General features: G+C 37.0%; 1 protein-coding gene across 2 annotated transcripts in view; it reads left to right on the top strand.

The window, feature by feature from the left end:
- Positions 1–8,715: 8,715 nt before the first annotated feature.
- Positions 8,716–16,101, top strand: part of arhgap31 (Rho GTPase activating protein 31) — a 30,161-nt gene continuing 22,775 nt past the window's right edge. For both annotated transcript variants that reach the window (XM_067407413.1, XM_067407412.1), the window contains exon 1: positions 8,716–9,406. In XM_067407413.1, coding sequence (XP_067263514.1) covers positions 9,307–9,406 — 100 coding nt within the window. In that variant the 5' untranslated portion in view covers positions 8,716–9,306. The remainder of the gene's footprint in view (positions 9,407–16,101) is intronic.

The following is a 16,101-nucleotide window of genomic DNA, read 5'->3' as shown; positions in this document are numbered from 1 at the left end:
ACAGACTGTAGTTTATTTTTTTTTCTTTCTTTCTTGAAAAACCATATATGATCTAAGCATATTTACTACTTGAATTATTACTTGACTACCTCAAAGTAATGCTGTTGGACATTGTTTATATATAATGTCCAACAGCATTACTTTGAGGTAGTCAAAATATATAGACACACACACACACACATATATATATATATATATATATATATATATATATATATATATATATATATATAATTCAATGCAAAGTACAAATCCAAACCCTTTGCATTTATTTGTGCTTTAAAGGTGCATTCAGTATGAGTATAAGTATAAGTTTTACTCGTTTAGGAATAAATATAGTTTCTGTTAAGAGTCATATGAGATGAGATCTATTTACAGATTACTGTAGATCTTACTACTCCCCCTAGTGTCATTTATTGGAATATTAACACAGAAAATATACTGTATATATAAATGGAAACACATCTGAAATCAATATAACAAATACTTAACTAAAAAACATGAAAGAGGTAACTTTCAAAATTATTCATATAAGATTATATTATAAAAATATTTAAAATGATAATGTGTTCTTTTCTTTTTTTTTTTTTTTTTGTGAAAAATTACTTAAATTTATCATGACCAATCAACAAAAATATGAGTAGTAAATATGTTTAGATCATATATGATATAATAGGCATAAAATCCAAATTCACTCAATCGTTTTCATTCACTCCTTCAACTGGACTATATTTAGCGGACTAATATAAGGAAGTATGAATGAGGATATATAGGGCACAATTTCTTATTCAGTCATTGTCTCTATATTTTAGTGTTTTAAATCAGGTAGTCCTTGTACTAATGATTAAAGGAAAAAAAAAAGGAAAGAACAAACACCAAAAGAGAGGAAAAAAAAAAGAGAAAATAATTTTGATCATGGGCGATCTGCCTCTCTAGCTCTCATATTAGCTTGCATTTCTCCTCTCTGCATTGGATGTTGGAAATATGGTCCTCCTGGGAAGTTCATATTTACAAGTTGGGAAGTCGCAATTATGATGTCAGCTATGTTTATACGTCTTTTGTCATTTTTTAATTCTGCTTCTAGAAAATGAAGAACAAAGAATGCACATCAGGTGTGTTTTGCTTTTTTATCTTCCCTTTCGATACGGTTCACTCGCATTGCGTCAGTGTTTTCTAATGCTTGTGGTGAAAGCTCTGCTTTTCTCTGAATACTGAAGCCTGATTGGTTCACATCTGTGCACCTACACAGACAAATGGCTTTTCAGCCCACCAAAATGGCCGGGGCCAACTGTCTATTTAAGTTGCTCTAAAAGCAATTTTAGTCAGAATTATTTTTCAAGTGCAAAGATCATCTCGCTAATTCAGAAGAGAAAGAAGCTTTTTTTGCTGTCTGTAAATCAAGCTTCGAGAAGGCAGCGAATTAACAGTGCTTCGACAGCACAGCTGACTCTGCACTTCTCTGCGGCTAACAGAAAATGTAGCATTTGATGCAAAATGTTGTGTAACGAGTGTGGTTCATGCAGGGTTCCACTGCTTTCCACAGATGCAACTTGGTCTCATTTGGTGGCTCCAAGGAGGACTTTGATGACGTGATAGCTGTGCAGAGCAACCGACCTCACCCTGCGTGCCACCAAGTCAACGGCCCAAGCAATTGGGCATGCCATGGCCAATCCTAGAGTGTTAAATCTAACAGAGATCAAGGTCGCTGACAAGACAGCTCTCTTGGGCTCCCCTGCCTCTCCCTTATTTGGTTCTGCAGTGGACGACTTTGCTGAGCATTTCACAGCAGCCCAGAAGTCGTTGCAGGCCATATGCCACTTTCTGCCAAAGCAGGTCAGTACATCTGCTGTTCTGGTTGCCCTAATTTGTTGTCAACTCAGCAGCACACTAAGCCAGATCTCGCAACTGCCTAGCCCCTGCCAAAGGCTGAACCTGAGGTGAAGTGTTGGTCTTTCAGAATGTCCGCGTCTCGCCTTAGGTGTGGCGCAAGGGCCGCCTCATTCTCAGGATGAACCACGATTGCACCAAGACCTTGGTCCCCAGAAGGGATGTAGTCATGATGGACGCCTCCAAGACAGGTTGGGGCACCTTATGCGATGGCGGGCCAGCCTTTGGCTCTTGGACAGAGCCGATGTTGAACTGGCACATCAACTGCCTAGAGATGATGGCAGTGCTTCTGGCCTTCAAGGAGTTCCAGTCAGAACTCAGGGGGCACCATGTCCTGGTCTGGTCAAACAACATGACAGTGGTAGACTACATAAATCACCAAGGGGGTCTCGGGTCCCGCCTGCTGAACAGGCTGGCGTGCCGCCTCATTGTGTGGGCATAATGCAACCTTCACTCAGTGAGGGCAGTTCAAATGCCAGACTCCATGAACACGGGAGCATATATGCTGTCCTGAAACAGACCACCTCCGGGGGATGGAGACTCCACCCAGACGGTTCACATGATCTGGAGCATTTTCGGAAAGGTGGAGAGTGGACCTCTTTGCATCAGAGGAGAACTCTCAATGCCCGATGTTATTTTTGAAGGGAAGGGACAAGTTAGTCTTCTCTGTGCCTTTATGCCTTCCCGCCAGTAGCTCTGCTCCCTCAGGTCATCAATCAAATCAGGGAGGACAGATTCTCGATTTTGCTTGTGGCACCACTTTGGCGGAACCAGCCATGGTTCCTAGACATGGTTCAGCTGCTATCGGCAGCTCCATGGCCAATCCCACTGAGGAGGGACCCCCTTTCCCAGGTGGGAGGGGAAATTTGGCATCCCCAACCAGAGTTGTGGAACCTCCATCTGTGGCCTCTACCAGGAGTTAATGAACACGATCTCTGAGGTTAGGGCACCTTCTACCAGGCACCTTTACACCCAAAAATGGTCTATCTTCTCCAGTTCGTGTTCAGCTTGGGGTGTAGACCCTCTATCTTTCAAAGTCGCTTATATCTTCTCTTTTCTGCAGAAGCTGCTGGACGGTGGATGCACCTGTCCACGCTCAAAGTATACGTAGCAGCTATTGCAGTGTACCGCACTCCTATAGCTGGCCAGTCAGTTGGGAAACACGTCTTGGTAGTTAAGTTTAACCCACCTCGCCCCAACACAGTCCCAGGGCTCTTTGGGGCCCTACGTTTGAGCCTCTCATGATGGCCGACCTTCAGCCTCTCTCGCTAAAGACTGCCCTTCTTCTGGCTTTGGCATCAGTCAAGTGAGTTGGTGATCTGCAGGCTTTTTCAGTGGACGCTTCCAGTCTTGAGTTTTGCCGTCCACCTTCACCAGGTTCTACAGCCTAGACGTCCCTGCTCTTCAGGCACAGATATTTATTGTTTGCTTAGTCGCTCCCTACTCTCTGAGATCTTTCCTGATGGCATCATGCCTCATAGGCTCCGGTTCTGGACCCGAGCCCATCTTAACGGACGTTCTTTAAGTCCCTATATTTCTAGTAGCCTACCATGGGGCCCTTGACATCAAGCACCCCCGGGCTGCGCTAGTAGCATGGTGTTTTGCACTGATTTCCCCACAAGCATCAAAAAACACTGACGCAATGTGAGTGCACCATATCGAAAGGGAACGCTCCAGTTACTTACATAACCTCGGTTACTACTTGAACTTCAGTATTTGGAAAAAAGCACAAGCGTTAGAAAACACTGACACGATGCTCGTTCTCCTTAGGGTAAATTCAGGGTGGCTGGGACACTTTTTGCCATTGAGATGACTTAAAAAAAAAAGTGTCCCAATCAACCTGCATTCTCATGGAACCGAGGTAACCTTAGTAACCAGAGCGTTTTTATTTAATTTATGAAGCCACTGTAAACTTTATCATTACATATTAGCCTATATTTTTATATTACAAATCCTATTTTGGGCAGGTAGTTAGCTTATTTTGTCGTAAATAAAACAGCCTGATATAATGTCACTGCTAAACTGTTTTCCCGCCATTGATGGAATTTTCCGTCTTTACGTGTTTTCACTGTTCTACATTAGGGGGCGCTATCACGCATCTTCTGATAGAGTACAGAATCTCAGGATCAAAGCACAGGTAAAAAGCAGAAACAAGAAAAAAAAGAAGCATGGTTTATGCACATTTTAGTCTTTAAAACTTAAACTTAATTTTCTCAACTTTTTGTTCTAAATGTTGCTTTCTTTATGAAATGTGCCCACATTCAAGTATTGAAAGAAAAAAGAATGCTTGAAGAATAAAACTCTGTTGATATGTTGCATGTTCAAATATTCATACAATAAAATATTCTGGGGGCCATTAATTTTTTGTGAAAATTATCAAAAATGCTGGTGGTGGATGGCACCTTTAAAATAAAAAATAAAAAACGGTGGCGGGTTCATATGCATTCAACTCAATCTTTCCGACATGACTTGAATGCACCATTAGTGCTTCAGCGAATGTATGATCAATTTTAGGGCACAAAATGGCCGACAACACTCTCTATAGTGCACTACAGTATGTTGGAGATAGGGAGTGATTTTGTACACAGCACAAAGTTGCATCCGATGCATCCTCAATATCAACAACACATCTGGGTAATTTCATGTATCCTCTGTTTGATGACTAGAATTGAACTTTGGTGGTTATTGATGGCACAAAACAAGACTCAAGACTCTCTAAGAACACATTGAGAAACAGGCAGTGTTCTTCTGTTGGAGTAATGAAACTTGTGACAAGTGTTTTGGCAAAAGAGTGCAGTGATTGTCCACTCCCATAAAGCTCCTCAGTCTCTAACTACTCGTATATTTGCATATATATTAGTATTTCTCTCCCTCTCTTTTTTTCTTTTATCTTATTAAAGCATTTGTTATTATATTCCCATGCAGAAAATGAATGGGAAAAACATTTGGAAACCAAGGCTATTGAAAAAGTGGGCAGTTTTCACTCTATTACATCATGGACTGAGATTGTCTGACACAAGCATCCGATTGAATTCTCCCTTTGTTGGCTTCTGTCACATGATTCAGGGCTCCCCTATAGGAAGAACAACCTTTGGCACATGGTGGCTAGACACAAAAAAGTGTCTGTTCTTGTGCTCTAAACGCTTTAATCAGTGGTCTAATTTTTTTTAATGCCATATTTGAAAGGATCCATTTTCTGTCTGTTGATACTAATACTTTCTGAGCCTGCTAGGAAAAGCCATTAGAAGAAATGTTACTAATAAAGCTGCATTTGTAATGTATCAAGTAAAAATAGAAGCATATTTTCCCCTATTTTTTACTTTTTCTGAATATTTATTCAACTATTTTTGTATTATTTCATTCAGCAAGGATGCATTAATTTGATCAAACAAACAAACAAACCGTAAAGACTTTAAAATGTTACAAAAAACATATATATTTTTTAATAAATTCATCAAAGAATTTAAAAGAAAATGTATTGCGGTTTCCACAAAAATATTTAGAAGCACAACTGTTTTCAACAGTGATAATAATAAGTTTTTTTTTTTTTTTTTTTTTTTGAGCAGCAAATCAGCATTTTAGGATGATTTCTGAAGGATCATGTGAAGACTGGAGTAATGATGTTGAAAATTCAGCTTTGTCTTTACAGGAATAAATTACATTTTAAAACATATTCACATAGAAAACAGTTAAAATTGTAATAATAATTCATAATAGGACAGTTTGTACCACATTTTTGATTAAATAAATGCAGACTTCTTTTAATACAATATAAACATTTTACCAACCTCAAACCTTTGAATGGTATTGTACATCAACAAATCTGCTCTGAAGGCAACCATATCTTCCATCACTTCTCTGGATAACATTTTCATCTGCAGTAGAAATGTGCGGATATTGTGTTACTGTCTACAGTAGATAGAGTCAATCACAGGCTTAGAATCTGCTATTCAAAACAAAACAAACAAAACAACAACAAAAATCCACAGTATATTGGGTTAGAATCTGCCCTGGTACTTCTTTGACCATAAAAGTTTAGCAAAACCTTTATAAACAAAATAACATTTTCTCACACAAAAGGCAATGAGAACGAGCCTTTTGGACATATAAACAGTTTTAACATAAAAGATAGATGCTCCCTTATCTTTTATGTTAATAATGTCAAGGTTACTGCTTGTGCTTGCATGGCCAAGTTTGTCAGCATATACTGTCCCAGATCTGTTATACTTCCTTCCTCTCAGATCACAGCAAAATAACACTTTGCTGGCTGTCACACACATAGATATGCAGTATGTTCATAGATGCCCCATTAGCGGCTGTTTCTATGGGCCGCAATATGTAAGCTGTCCAACATATTGGAATAGTCAAAGCTGGTCCGTAAACATTCAAGAGCAAGTTGACTTGAGCATCTGCAACCCTAGTTAGGCGCATGTATGAATATCTATATCTGCAATATAGACTTCAGCAAATGATTTTGCTAAACTAACATAGTTCAAGGCAAAAGGGTTAGCTATCACAACATTAAAAGTTACCATAATTTGAAAACCTGTAATGTTGAGTTACTGCATATAAAAACACAAACACATTCTTACCAGTGAAAGGTTATCCCATTTCTTTGGGAATTTAAATGTTGGTGATTTCACGACCAGCTGATGGTTCTTACTGTGAGTGACGACATGTTGGCAAGATGGCCGACGTGTCTGGAGCTATCGAATATGGCATCTACGTATACATATGTATGGTCACACGTGTATTTCTCTGAGCAGCCAGCACACAAATAATATTTTCACACTTTTTGAATCATTTGATAAAATTACAGCTTGGCTGAAAATGATGCACAATAATAAATATTCTATTCTTTGTTTTCTTTAAACTTCACATATCATTATTTAATAGGCTCCAGCCCCCCGCAGCCCTAATATAAGGATAAAACCGGTTTAGATAATGGATGGATGGATCTCATATTTCAAGCATGTTCTTCATTGACTTAGTTGGTAACCAATTACACTAAAAACATAAAAATTGCAAAAATGTTGATCTCAGTGAGCATGATGCTGAGCGGGACAGTCAAAAATCGCTTGCATACAGTTGATATTGAAATGATCTGTAGCTTCTTACTCTGTTTACATTTTCATAATTTATGAAAAATGTGCTCTTAGAAGAAATGGTTCTAGAACCACTGAAGTGTCTTGAAATGCGCAGCATTATTTAATGTGTCGACGTAATTTCAACTGAAACAGGAAGACAGGGTGGGACATATCGAACAGCTCCTCCCCTTTTTTAAAAAGCCAATAGCGTTTGTTTATATGACAGTTTAGAGCCGTTGAGCTCAGTAAAACCTCAGTTTCTTTCTAATCTCTAACCGTTTCTCCTCCATATCGCTTTAAAATACAGCATTCTGTACAGAATTCAAATGAGTGTAATACATTTTGTGATCTGCGTCGACTCGCGGATATGATCTCTCGTGTCTCTGGACCGGAGCAGACTGTGTGTGTGCTGCGGTTCGCGTGACAATAACGTGAAACCAGACTCCATTCGCCTCAAAGGAAAGCATATTTACCCTGTCTAAATCAATCTCTAATCATTCCCTATCCCCTATATGTGCCATTCACCAAATGACCGATTACAGACGCAGCTTCAGAGTCTCTTTATAATGGAGGGGGCGGGACGCTTCAGATTCTAGAGTGCATTTGATTGGACAGAAAATCTGATGAGAAGCTGAAGTCTGCGGTGATGTCATGAAAATCTTTGATCCATTTTAGCGGAAGTGAGGGACTGTAAGTTTTGAATGCTTAGATCTCCTAAAAAAAATTGTTGTCATTGTTTTGGAGCACACCAGCTTATTCATAACCTTAAGGCTAACATATTCATACTGAAAGCTAAAAAAAAAAAAGAATTTTTGATTTCAGGGGGACTTTAAAGATTCTGTCAGGCTCTGGTTTAATAAATCTCATTTTAATTCGTTTTTAATTCAGTTTTATGAATTAAGCAATTTGTAAACATACTTTATCAGTAGGAAAAATCAAAATAACCCATTAAACATTAAAGTATAATGCAATCATTTAGACATTTCTCCTTATATAGAACCTTTTTGGCATAAAGGGTTCTTTAGAATTGAGCCAAGAACCCTTTAGGGTTCTAGAGTTCTACATTGAACCCCACTGAACCTTTTTTTTCTAAGAGTGCAATGCTGTAATGAATAATTGTAATAATTATGGGACAAGAATAAAATCTGTACATAAAATGCATTTGAAAAGTTGCAAAAACTATGATGGAGTCACAGTAAAAAGTTTCCAAGGAAAGGAATCTGTTAGTTTTAATAAAAATCAGCCCCAGGGACATAAAAGTGCCTGTAGTTGCAGAAACACTCAAAATGGCTAACAAGCCGTGGTTAACGGGAACCTTGTGTTTTCCTCTCTCTCATCTGCTCTGTAATGCTCTCCAGTTTTTTCCTGTACTCTCTCTGTGTATCTCGTTCTGCCTTTCTCTCTCTCCCCATCTTGCTGTCTCTCTCTCCAACGTCCTTCTCTTGGTCTGTTTTTGTTTTCCAAACAAGGTTCCCTTTACAGGAAATTGTGTATTCTGGAAGCGTTCAGGAAGGCAGAGAGCAGGTTTCCTGTTGGAGCCATGGCTACAAAAAAGAAAAAAACCAGGGAGGAAGAGAGAAAGCGGGGTGGTCGGGGGGTTGGGTGAAAGGGGTTCAGTAATGTCCAAACTGGTGAAGAAAAAGCAGGCAGTTATTTCTCTCCCCTCCCCTTTGCTCCTCTGCCCTCCCCTTTGCAAAAAGTTCTGACATTTCAAGCCTCCACTCAACACCAGCACGCGATGACCTCCTGAACAACGTGGAACGAAAAGGATAGATAGATAGATAGATAGATAGATAGATAGATAGATAGATAGATAGATAGATAGATAGATAGATAGATAGATAGATAGATAGATAGATAGATAGATAGATAGATACATGGATAGATAGATAGATAGATAGATAGACAGATAGATAGACTGATAGATAGATTGATAGATAGACAGATAGATAGACAGAGAGATAGAACAGAAAAGTGTCTCTTCTGCAAAGCTTCTTGGAGGGGCAGAAGATTGTGTTGTAACTTTTCCCCTTCAGACGCGACACACAGTCTCACCTCATGCTCTGTTCAGGGGCATGAGGGAGGAGAGACCCTGATGATGAAGTGACGTTGGGCGTGTACCGCTCCAGAATTCTTCGCCCACACCAGCTCTTTGGTGGCTTAGTCAAGATGTGAGCGGATGATTTCTTTTGTTTGACACTGTGGACTTCCTGATTTGGGCTTTTCTTTTTGACTTTGACCGCATTTCCCCCCTTCCCATCCCATGCGTTGTGGGACCAATGGTTGATTTTAAGGTGTATTTACTCTGATCTGGATACGTTACTGAAGCCTGATGAAGAATAAGGCTGCCAAGCTGAAGTCCAAAAGGAAAGGAACTGAAAATGCGTTCGGCTGTGACTTGACTGAACATCTGCAGAATTCAGGACAAGACGGTAAATTCCTCTTTTCCACACTCACTCCTCCTCTTGCCATTCATATAACGGGCTGCCCCTTTTTTTCAAAGCCCCAGCAGTCATAATAAGTTTACTTTATTACGGACCAGCACCAGAGCAGCAGCCTGGGCCTCTGCGTAAACATTAGCTACGTGTAATAAACCAACACCCATTTTCGCTCACCCAGTGCTGGCTGAATGATGTGTCTGTGTTTTTGTGCGATTGAAAAAGAAGAAAATTTATTCAGAGTCGGGCTACAAACTTCAAAAGTCCTTGCGGTGGACACTTTTTCTCTTGCCTAAAGCTATTTAACTGGCTAATAATCTCCACGTTGGGTGTGTTAATGGGTATAAAACAAATCTGGATGTAATCTTTGCCTGTTTAGCACTTAGATTTACCTAGTACACATAAGCATTAAAAGAAAATAAAGAGCAAAGGAAATGTTCAGAGGAAGAGGAAGGGGGAAAAGAGGAGGAGAAAAGGGAGGACTAGATTTTAAAGATATACGTCATATTAAATGCAGACATTCTGTTCATGAAATATCACTATGTTTCACGTCGAAGGCTGTTTAACTTAAAAGCACCGGTTCCTCTCAAAGTGATTGTGTATTATTGAGAATATCCCTTTGTCCGATATGCCATTGGACATTCTTCATTTGTTGGCTTAAAGTTTTTGTTCCCATCCTTAAAATAAATTTCAGGGTGTGTTACGATTATGCATTTTTGATGGGCATCAACCATAACAGCATATGATTCACCTCTTCCAGCAGCTTTTCCTAACATTGTAAGAGACGAAACACAATACTGATCTCGAAACAGTGTGATGCCACCCATGGTTTGACAGATCCATGTGACTTGACCGAGTTCATCTGAAGCCTGTAACTGTGAAACAGTCTTTTGTTTAAGATCCTGTCCGCTCACATGTTTTGAACATTGAGGCAAGCAGAATGACCGTAAACACTCTCAAGATATTTATCGGAAAGCTTTGATTCTTTTTTTGTGTTCAAGTAAGATTACATTTTAATATTGTTTACATTGGTTTTTTTTTAACGTTTAACTAAGAAAACACAATTGTTAACAATTATTACTAATGCTTAAATCATTCTTTGATATGACTCTAAAACATGGGTTGAAACAACCCAACATTTTTTTGTTATTTAAAAAAACAGCAATTAAGTAGTTGATTTTCTTTCATTAATTAAAGGGTTAGTTCACCCAAAAATGAAAATGTTGTCATTAATTACTCACTCAAATGAAAATATTTTTGATAAAATCCGATGGCTCAGTGAGGCCTCCATTGACAGCGAGATAATTAACACTTTCAGATGCCTAGAAAGCTACTAAAGACATATTTAAAACAGTTCATGTGACTACAGTGGTTCAACCTCAATGTTATTGAAGCAATGAGAATACTTTTTGTGTGCCATAAAACAAAATAATGACTTTATTTAACAATATCTAGTGATGGGCGATTTCAAAACACTGCTTCATGAAGCTTTGAAGCTTTATGAATCTTTTGTTTCAAATCAGTGGTTCAGATCGTGTATCAAACTGCCAAAGTCACGCCCCCCAGTGGTGAACCATTGAAATTTCAAAATGTTTAGAAACACTTATGACGTAACGAAGCCTCGTTTACGGAAATCACGTGACTTTGGCAGTTTGATTCGCACTCAGAACGACTGATTCGAAACAAAAGATTTGTAAAGCTTCGAAGCTCCATGAAGCAGTGTTTTGAAATCGCCCATCACTAGATATTGTTGAATAAAGTCGTTATTTTGTTTTTTTGGCGCACAAAAAGTATTCTCGTCGCTTCATAACATTAAGGTTGAACCACTGTAGTCACAGTTTTAAATATGTCTTTAGTTGCTTTCTGGGCATCTGAAAATGTGTTAATTATCTTTCTGTCAATGCAGGCCTCACTGAGCCCATGCCACAGGTGCCTTTGGCTAGTGATTTTTAGACACTGTATTAGCATTAAATGGATTTATACTTTTTGGATAGATATGAGTGCTAAGTAATATCCATCAACTCATTGTGTGAAATCAAATAGTGTTTCCAAAAAGGTTTTTGGCAGGAGTTGAGCAGGAAAATCAGAATGCATTTTGGATGAATTCCTCTATTCACCATCCTGAAATGCCTACTTTTTTACTAATTTACTCCATGAATATCTAAGACAGTTTTGCAAGTTAAGCTGGTAAAGAAGCCTTGTGTGAACACCAAAATACCAGTATCCCATATGTGAACCGCCATCCAAAACACAACATGTGTTTTTAACAAGATATTCTTTACTTTCACTGTCAGTATCTCCTACTAAATATAACATATGAAAACTAAAGCAGGATTTATCAATGATTGTAAAACACTCAAAAAGTATCTCTCTGACCGGCAGGTCAAAATGAGAGCTTTTCTTAGTTGCCTTCCTCTCACAGAACAATCATTCATTCATCCGTCCTGTTGGAGGTCTTCACTGCATCCCAAGCAGAATTTCTGAATAGTAAATGATTTGGGTTTTCCCTAAATTCACAATTTTTACTTTCCTTTCTTTATGTTAATTTTTTGTACTTTCTTTAATTTTCTTAATGGAAACTTTCTCCAGAAAGATTTCTTTAGAAATCTCACAATTCTGACTTTTTTCTTGCAATTGCAAATTTATATCTCAGTTTATATCTGGCATTTCTGAGAAAAAAAGTCAAAATTGCGATTTGTAAACTTATAATTGCAAGAAATAATATCAGAATTGAGAGATATAAACTCGAAATTGCGAGTTATAAAGTCTGAATAATTATAAAATTTATATCTCGCAATTCTGACTTATTACTCACAATTGTGAGCTTACATATCTCACAATTGTAAAAAAAAGTCAGAATTGTGAGAAAGTCAAAATTGTGTTATAAACTTGCAATTGCAAGAAAAAAGTAAGAAGCCCCAGTTAAAAAGGTAATTGCGACTTATCTCACAATTCTGACTTTATTTCATGCAGTTTGTAACTCACATTTCTATTTTTTTTCTCACAATGCTGAGTTTATCTGTTTATTTCTCAAACTGAGTTATAAAGTCAGAATTGCTCGAAATAAAGTCAGAATTGTGATATAAACTTGCAATTGCAAGAAAAAAGTTTATTGTGAGTTTATATCACACAATTCTGACCTTTTTTTCTTGCAATGCTGAGTTTATATCTCACAATCCAGAGAAAAATTCAGAATTTGGAGTTATAAACTGAGAATTGTGAGAAATAAAGTCAGAATTGAATGACAAAAGTCACAATTACTTTTATTTTGTTATTGCGTGGCGGAAACAAGCTTTCACAGGGGATGTGCTTTGCTATGTGTGTTGATTTTCAGTTAGGCTACTCTAGGTTGATCTCTCTTTATGATTTTTTTTTTTTTTTTTTTTTTTACACAAAGTTCTGTGATACACATTTAGGTGAAAGATATGTGATTCAGTTTTTAGATAATGGTAGATTAAGTATGGGAAGTGTAGACTTCCTCAGACTCTGGATGGTTAATTGGTTCAGGGGTACAATTGCTAATTCATTATTTTAAATGATTGGGAATATGTTTTTAAAGCGAAGCACCTGAATAAGCATTCTTTCAATTTTCTTCAAATGGACCAAAAAAAAAATAAATAAAATATATATATATATTTTTTTTTTTATAAAATGCTAAAATTAACTATAAGCTGTGGCCTAGTGTTTAGTTCACATGCTCTGATATATTAAAGGGATGGTTTACCCAAAAATGAAAATTACTGTATCTCATGATTTACTCACCCTCAAGCCATCCAAGGCGTATATGACTCTTCTTTAAGACAAACACAATCGGAGATATATTTAAAAATGTCCTTATTCCTCCAAGGTTTATAATGGTTGTGAATGGGGTGCTGCGTTTGGAAGTCAAAAATACTGCATCCATCCATAATCAAATTAATCTGTATCGTAAGCTTAGATGCCTCTCGTGGTTCAAACAAATAGGGCTGTGCAACAAACTCAAGCTCCTCTTCTCTTATATGAAAATCCTCTGAAATTTCTCGTTAAAAACTATCGTTTTAGACTATAATCTGTGACTGATTATTTGTTTTACTCTATCCTCTGAGCTTCCGTGTTCGTCATTATGTTGTGCCTCGGGTCAAAGGATGATACTCTTCCACTGACTGCAAATCGACTTGTGCAGTATGCGTACGGTCATCCTCCGGAAGCTAGTTAATTGAATTTATAGAGTTTTGAATATGGATTTTTTTCTAACAAAAACGCATCTCTTCACTTCAGAATCCATACCTGGAGTCATATGGATTACTTTTTTTTATGGATGGACGCATTATTTTTGACTTCAAAACATGGCCCCTCATTCACAACCATTATAAACCTTGGAGGAATAAAGATATTTTTAAATATATCTCTGATTGTGTTTGTCTGAAAGAAGATAGTCATATACTCCTGGGATGTCTTGAGGGTGAATAAATCATGGGATCATTTTCATTTTTGGGTGAACTATCCCTTTAAGCCTTAACGCTCATGATGAGTTCAAGTTTGGTTAACAATTTCCCGATACCATATCCTCAAAATGTCCTACATTTTCTCAAGTGTTTCTGTCCAACAACAAAAAAGGCCAATAAATGATTGGATTTTTGAAATGTATATGAATATATATGAATTTTGATAATAATAATAATAAAATGAATAACTAACATTAATTGTGGCTCAGAATTATACTGTAAAAAAAATCCTGTTGTTTTTACGGAAAAATACCGTCAGCTGTGGTTACCAGAACAATACTGTAAAAATGACATCAAACCGTAAACTTACTTACGGAGTTACATGTGAATTTTACATTTTAAATCTGTTAAATTTATGGTAAAATAACGTATTTCATTAACTGATATAATGTTAATTTACCAACCTAATGAAGTACTAATATCTGTTTTGTACCTTTATAATACACTGACAGTCACCAAACACAGTGGTGATAAGAGTCACATGATGAATCAAAGTTCATCACAAGCAGATTTTCCACAAGCTGAGAAGGACAACACTAACATTTAGAAGGAGCACACAGTGTCATTCACACACACACACTAAACACCATCATGGTAACATGCTTGAAATTTTAAAAATGCAATAAACATTAATTAATTTAACAACATTAGATGTAACATAAAACCCTAATGTACATAACTGATTAGAAAAAAATGAGAAAAACTAAGAAGAAACAGAGTCATATCAACGAAAATATATCAAATGTGAAGTATCATGCAGGGAATTGTGGGAATGTCAATATACGTTTTTTCACTGTAAATTTTACAATGAATTGTTATTTTTCACTTCCAAAAACTGTGAATTTAACAGTATTTTACCGTAAAATTACATTAAATGTACCGTTAGATCTATTACAGTTATTCACCGTATATAGTACGGAAACTTTCTGTAAACCAATTGACAGTTTTTCACCGCAGCATTTTACAGTCTTTTACTGTTAAAATCACAGTCATTTTTTACAGTGTACTCTGAGGCCGAAACAAGCTTTAATACAAACTAAATTGAAACAAACTCCAATAAAATCAGATCCAAAGTTTCAAAAAGAACCCAAAAGTTGCATGAAAGTGATCCACAGCAGTTTCTGAATCGATACAATCACTTTGTATAATGAACAGACCAAAATTTGATTACTGTCAAATCAAATAACATGATGACATCAATAATGATAACATGAAACCTCATTGGTTCTTGCATGTCGTAACATCATGACAAGTACGAAGAAGGTTTGATGCCATTGATGTGTATAAATATCCCATGAAAATTATTCCATGATTTACTCACCCTCAAGCCATCCAAGGTGAAAACATTTAATTTCATATTGAAAACATTTCATTTCATATTGAATCTAGGCCTTGTTTTTTTTTTTTTTTTTTTTTTTTTTTGTTGCTAAAGGTAAGAAAATGTAATTTGGTGAGGGGAATCAGCTTCAGCATCCCTGCAACCCTTCATAGGACAAGTGGTTTGGAAAATGGATGGATGGATTGTAGTGGTGTAGAAACAATTTTCATTCAGAAATTGGTAGTAAAGTCCATGATTAATTACAAATAAGAAATGGCATAACATTGAATTAAATGTGAAATTTTGAAGTACAAAGTCAAGTATTATTTTTTTGTCAAATGTACTCCAGAAATCTTGTCTTTTTTACAGTATGGTATGGAACACAATTTCTCCATTTGTGTTCAATGGTAGAAATAAGCACATAAAAATAAAGGTTATAAAATTACTTTTACTGTGATAAACCTGTTAAAAATGGTATCCCATCATGATACTGTCTGTTTAGTGTCCTCTAAACAAACCTAAACAAAGCTTAAAGATATCATGGCTGAAGGTATGGTTAGGAAGTGATGAAGTTGGGTGGGAACTTTCCAAAGGCCTTTTAGAATAAGAGGAAGTGTCATAAGTAATACCAGCTGCAAGGCCTGGGTGTGTCAGGTTTCCTCTGAAACAAACAAACCATTTTTAACTTCCTGCCCTGGCCCACCTTCTCCACAATAAGCAGCCTGACAGGATAAAGGAAGGACGGTGTAATACTGTAGTCTACATGAAACACTACAGTTTCAAAGAGAGACAACAGAAATGCACACACAGACTATTTAAAAGGTTAATACACAAGGAACAATTTTGCAATGAAGTACTTCATGAATATTAGGCTACTTTATGTATGT

The sequence above is a fragment of the Chanodichthys erythropterus genome, chromosome 13 (assembly GCF_024489055.1).
Source record: "Chanodichthys erythropterus isolate Z2021 chromosome 13, ASM2448905v1, whole genome shotgun sequence".
Classification (NCBI taxonomy): Eukaryota; Metazoa; Chordata; class Actinopteri; order Cypriniformes; family Xenocyprididae; genus Chanodichthys; species Chanodichthys erythropterus.
This window is presented reverse-complemented; position numbering and strand designations above follow the sequence as displayed.